Source organism: Micromys minutus (genome assembly GCF_963924665.1).
Source record: "Micromys minutus genome assembly, chromosome: 2".
NCBI lineage: Eukaryota > Metazoa > Chordata > Mammalia > Rodentia > Muridae > Micromys > Micromys minutus.
In genome coordinates, this window is record NC_137971.1 from 53,272,046 (window position 1) to 53,278,045 (window position 6,000).

At 46.7% G+C, this 6,000-nt stretch overlaps 1 protein-coding gene across 2 annotated transcripts in view; it reads right to left on the minus strand.

Annotated features, from left to right (window-relative positions):
• The window catches only part of PC (pyruvate carboxylase), a 93,868-nt gene extending 89,435 nt beyond the window's left edge, over positions 1–4,433 (minus strand). The window contains exons 1-2 of one of the 2 annotated variants that reach the window (XM_080912613.1): positions 4,339–4,388; positions 656–692 (exon numbers count right to left, since the gene is read on the minus strand). In XM_080912613.1, coding sequence (XP_080768739.1) covers positions 656–658 — 3 coding nt within the window. In that variant the 5' untranslated portion in view covers positions 659–692; positions 4,339–4,388. Of the gene's footprint in view, positions 1–655; positions 693–4,338 lie in introns of both variants that reach the window. The other variant, XM_080912614.1, reaches the window with a different exon arrangement.
• Between the last annotated feature and the right edge of the window lie 1,567 nt (positions 4,434–6,000).

Genomic DNA, 6,000 nt, shown 5'->3' on the forward strand with positions numbered 1-6,000 from the left:
TTCTGAGTTCAAGGCCAGCCTGGTCTATAGAGACAGTTCCAGGACAGCCAGGACTGCACTGAGAAACCCTGTCTCAAAAACAAAACAAACGTAAGTGGCAAGTTTTAGAGGACAGTGCTGCTGAATGCTAGGTATGCAGAAAAAGGGACAATTCTGCTTTCAGGCCTTCTCCTGTGACTGCTAGACATCAGAGAAATTCATCAAGTGTTTTTTACAACTAGGTGACACAGCCTCCTCTCATGTCACAGCTGACCATGTCCAAGCCTAGTCAGTAGCCTGTGCTCTTCACAGCTGAGTGCCACTGCCGAATGCCTGTCTCTGAATATGGGGTCTTCTCAAAGGCTGCACAGAAGGGATGCTTCCTGTAAGTCAGCAGCACTATCCCCTGCCCAGCTTCCCAAGTCACACCCTTCCAGAAAAAGGACCTCCTGCTGCAGCTGGCCAGAAGCCAACTGGAGCTTGCCAGATGTCACCTTCCTGTGAAAACCCAGAAAAACACAGAGATCAAGATGAAGTGGAGACTTTCCCAAAACCAAGAGTGTGTCCTTTTGTACTGACTGAACTTAAGAGATGACATGTGCATATTAGGACTACAGTATCTTCAAGAAACTCCCATGCAACCCAATGACAGATGGGGCTCAGGCTCAGAACTCACCATTGGTGCTGTCGGCTCTCCAGAAGACAGATGCTAGCTGAAGTAAAAGAGGGGGGGGAAAGGTTATTATCCTCATTTCTCCATATACTCCCCAGAAAACCTAGGAATGTCAGGAACACTGGGAGTGTGCACACTGCTTGTTCTATAAGGGTCACCAATGCCACTACATATGCCTACACAGAGGTAGAAGAAAAATCATAAATTCAAAGCCTCTGTCTCCAAATAAAAACTAAAAGGGAGCTGGAAACATGGCTCAATGGTGTAAAAAAAAAAAAAAAAAAAAGAAAGAAAGAAAGAAAGAAAGAAAAAAAGCATTTGTTCTTTCAGAAGGCTCAGGTACAGTTCCCACAAGCACATGACAGCACAAAACCTTCCTGTAACTTCAGTTCCAGGGAATATTACACTTTCTGGGCTGCATGGGCACTAAGCACATTCATGGTACATATTCATACATGCATGCAAAACATCTATACACATAAAATAAAAAATAAATAAATAAATAAATATATATAAACAAGGCTAGGATGTAGCTCAGTAATACAGTAATACAGTAATACAAAAATACTACTATTTTTGGACCCTAGGCACCAAAAGAGGAAACAGGCATGTTCTGATGAGGGCCAACATTCAATAACCATGAAGTAAAACACTCGCCTGAAAGAACAAAACTCATACAGGTTATTTCCTCCAAAGTGTTTTTTCTTTCCTCTCTCCTCCATCCAGCTCCAGATGTACTTTCTCCAGGCAGCTGCATCTAATCCTCAAGAGCTACCTGCACTCCTAATTGATTCTCAGATGCTGGCTTATCTCACTGTGCAACTTGACACTAATGAAGCACAGGCCTACGTGACCTGCCATGCATCTTCTATCCACCACCTTACCCTATCCTCTCTTGCTGAGGCCCCTCCTTGCCGTACTTAAGAGCACACCTAAATGTTTAAGCAACCCCCCAACCCAGGAACACAAAGGAAGTGTACAGCTACTTTGAATACTCTGTAGACGTCTTCTTTTCTAAAGACCACTTGTGGGCTGCTCAGGCCACTGGTCAATAAACACCAAAGTGGGAAACAGACCAGTAAGCTCACTTGTCTACAGAAAACCAGTCACCATGATAGATTATGTCAAAATGAAATAGAATGTTTACGGCATTTAATTCAATAAAACATTTACTAAGTACTCTTTTACATAGAGAACCATGCCAAAAGGCTCTGCCCAAAAAGTGCCAATAAATTGTTATGAACCAACTTTAGAAAACAAATATGAGATGAACCATGAGAAGCAGCTAGCAAGACCTGAACCTCGGGCTAGTTTCAGCATGCCATTCATATTTGTATGACTTTGAATGAACTGTGTCGCCTCTTTGTATGCAAAGTCCCTATCACAGAGTGGCAGCACACACATACACACCAACACACACACATGTACACACAAATACACACATGTTGACTTTTATAATTAGTAACATCATCATCATACTAAAATAGAGTCATATCCAACTGAATAGATTGGCAAGCTTAATTCAGAAAAGCCACTAGTTTTGAAGAATAGTTTAAATTTTGACAGAACAAGAAGAAAGGTCCTGAAGAAAATAAGGTCATTAGAAATAAAAAGCAGAGGACAGACACCAAAAAGCAGCTTGAAGAATAGTCTCCAAAGCAGCTAAGGAAGTGGCCTTGAGTTCAAGAGGTCAGGGGTAAGACATTAAAGTCTGGTTTGGTTGAGCAAGAACCAAACAAGAAGGAAGCAGGGTCACACTGTACCATTGAGGATAGCCTGGAACTATGTGACTAGGGTTGGTCTCAGATTTTCATCCCTTCACCTTACCTCTTAAGGGCTGGAACTGCAAGCACAGGCCATTATGTCCAGTCACTTGAAAAGCCAACTGAGGCAAACTTCCCAGTCAATAAGTGAACAGTTCATTCTCTTTGCCAATTTCCTATCTTCTACTTTCAGGTCCTCCTTCATGGCATGTAGCCACTGGCTCAGGTGAGGTCCCAGTGAATGAAAAGGTGCAAGTTCTGCATATAATGCCTCTGGACAAGAAATCAGCCCCGAAGCACTTTCTCCACACAACTGCCTCTAAACCTCAGGAGCAGCCTGTACTTCAGCAGTCTCAGACATTAGTTCAATCTCACTATACAGCTCAACACTATTGTAGGAGCAGCCAGGCACTTCTAGAACACAAAAAGTAGGGACTCATTCAAAAGAGGTAACATGCTACCAAAGGCAACAAAAGAGAAGGCCCATAAGAATTTTCTAGAAATACAGTGACCTGAATAAGGCATCTGGTCTATAGAGTGAGTTCTAGGATAGCCAGAGCTACATAGAAAAAAACTTGTCTAGAAAAACCAAATATAAATAAAATAAAGAAAGACTTAGGGATGTGACTGTTGGCATGTGGTTATATCCCCAGCACTTGAGAAGGACAGGAGGGACAGGAGGATCATGAGTTCAGAGGCAGCCTGGGCTACATTGCAAGATCTTGTCTCCAAAAATGAAAAGACTTTGAGAGTTAACAGTGAAGAACAGGCAAATAACAAGCTTTAGCTGCAAGCAGGTGGAAGGCTCAGCCTGCCCACCCCCAACATGAACATTTGCATCATATACAGGGAAAGGGTGACATGCAGGAGACTAGAGCCAGGATTGCTGGAGGCAGTGGGTGAGGGAGCAACAGAAAGCACAGGACAAAGACTAGGGGCTCTTACTGTGATCTAGAGACTGAGTCTATCTAGTTGGCTCTTTGAGCTTCAGTTTTCTCAGATGAAGAATGGGAGGACCTAGTCTGGATGACCGCTTTCATAAATTTAAGAGACTTTCAGATTTTTAAGAATTTCAAAGCTGCCAGAGACCTAGGAATCTTGCTTGATTCGAAAGCTTGTGAGATGAGGAAAGAGCCCTACAAAGGTAAAACAACTCCCTCAAAGTACACAGGGCAAGTCATTCTGGGAGGAACCTGCAAATACAAGTCCTCAAAGCAAGAGCTTCTCGGAAGGGCACTTCCCAAAAGCACTTCGTAAACTCTTATAAGCTGTAGAAATAACGGGTTGTGCCTTTGGGCGATTGATTACTGAATCTTGGAAGCCTCAGAAGTCTTTCCACACCTGAACCATGGTAGAACCCATGGGTTCCCAGGAGCTTTCCCCGGAGACATAGTGTAAACATGAGGGACAAGGAAAAGTCTATCTTAACGTTCCCGGCATGGATTTCAAATTCAGTATGATGAGGACTACTAAAGCGCCCCATTCTGACAGACTGGAGTTCGAGCCTTCACAGCAAGCTGGCGCGAAGCACTTTAGGGCTTGAAGCGTCAGTTTCTCTATCTGGAAAATGGGCCCCTGAGAGCAGGATTGAGGTCAATGTGGGCCGCCAAAGGGGCGGGACAATTCGCCTGCGCCTGATGGATGCCCCGGCAGCCAGGGGCTCCTGGGAGCCCGGAGCAAAGGAGGGGGCGGGTTTGTGCTACCCGGTGCCTGAGGTGGGGGAGGGACTGTGCACGTCGTGTCGCGCCGCGTCGTGTAACACAGGCAGCCGTCTCCTCTAGGCGACACTCGCGGTACCCACGTCGCCTTGGCGCGCGCAACCCTTACATAAGCGTCCCCGGCGCCGGTGCCGGTGCAGGTGCGTTCCCACTCACAGCGACCTGCAGCAGGAAGAGTAAGGTGCAGAACGCCGCGGACACTCACCTTCGCCCCGCCGCCTCAAGCCGTGGCCACCGCCTCTGACGGCCGCTGCCTCCACTGACAGGGAACAGCTGCGGTCTCCGCGCAACCAAACTTGCTGCAGCACTGGCTCCGCCCTCAAGACTTTCCATTGGTTGATACAGCCCAACCCCTCTAAAGATTGGATGAATGGCCCTATCATTCACCGCTCCCCTTTCAGGTCTCCTCCCTGCACCCACCTACCCCTCGCGTTTAAGCGTTGGCGCCTCACGTCGGCTCCGCCCTCCGCGTCCCCGAAGGACTTTCTGATTGGTGAATAGGCGGGAAGAACCCACCCCCTACGCGCCACCGCCTACTCCCTATTCTTGTAAGCCTCACGTGGGCCTTCTGGCGCGGCCAGAGACCGCAATAGACGGAAGTGGTCCGTCTGGAAGCTCATCCTGATTGGCTGTCGGCGGGGGTGGGGACGTGCAATTCATTCACTCGGGTAGCACGTGTCTCTTCAAACCGCAACCATAACAGATGCACGGGGGTTGGAGCAATACTGCCAGACGCACATTCTCTTTAGCAGATACAGAAGAGGTCGCAGGAGAAGCGTTAGCTAAGGGCACGAGGTAGCAGAGAGCGCCGGTACCACCTAGGATTGTGTGTCTGCGTCCTTTAGAAGCCGCGTGAATGGGGATGGTGGTCAGGAGCCAGCCCCTGAGTGACCTTGGAGCATCAGCTTCATGTCTCTGAGCACAGTTTCCTGATCGGCAAATCCGGGCAGCTCGGAACCCTAAAGGTTTTCTTTCTAGAGGGTTCGGCTTAGCTAACAAAAGGGAGTCACCAAAGCAACTCCAAAGTCCTGCCTTCCAGTGATAGGAGACCAGACAGTAAACAGAGTCCATCATCATTGACCAGGCCAAGAAGAGAAAAACAGACCACTTCCTGACAGAACAATCAGGAATTATGAGAATGTGGCGTTACTTACTAACCTCCGACTCTGCTGTGTAGAGCTTGCCACTGGGCTGCTGGGCAGGGTGGCACAGGTATGTAATCAGTACTTAGAAGACTGAGACAGGAGGATTTCGAGTTCAGGGTGGGCCTCTGCAGTATGGCTCTCTCTCTCTCTCTCTCTCTCTCTCTCTCTCTCTCTCTCTCTCTCTCTCTCTCTCTGTCTCTTAAGGCAATTCCATCCTTCTGGTCCTCCCATGATCTGTCTATCAGAACCCCTACCTTGCATAAATCCAATACAATCCAATTTTCCAGATTTAGCTATCAATTTTAAACACTTCAGAGTGGTGAGCAAGACCTAGAGTCAGCCATTTTATCAAAGACTTTATTTGCCTAACAACAATGATACACACACACAAAGCCAAGTATAACTCTACAAAACTCCCATCCCAATTTTGCCTGGCCTAGAACTTCTGGATTCAAGTGCCTCTGTCTCCTGAGTGCTAGATTAAAGTCATATGCCACCACACTCAACTGAGGAGCAAGAGTTTTAGGCCTGCCTGGGCTACATAAGAATTTGTCTCAAAAACAAAAGCCAAAACCCAAATATATCATTATTTATTTATGAATTTATCTGGGTATGAGGGCAGAGATGTTAGTTTAAGTCAGGAAGAGTTCAGACTACGTGACCTTGGACAAAGGACTCTACCTCTCTAGCTGGATTTCCACATGAAAAGAGATTATACTTTA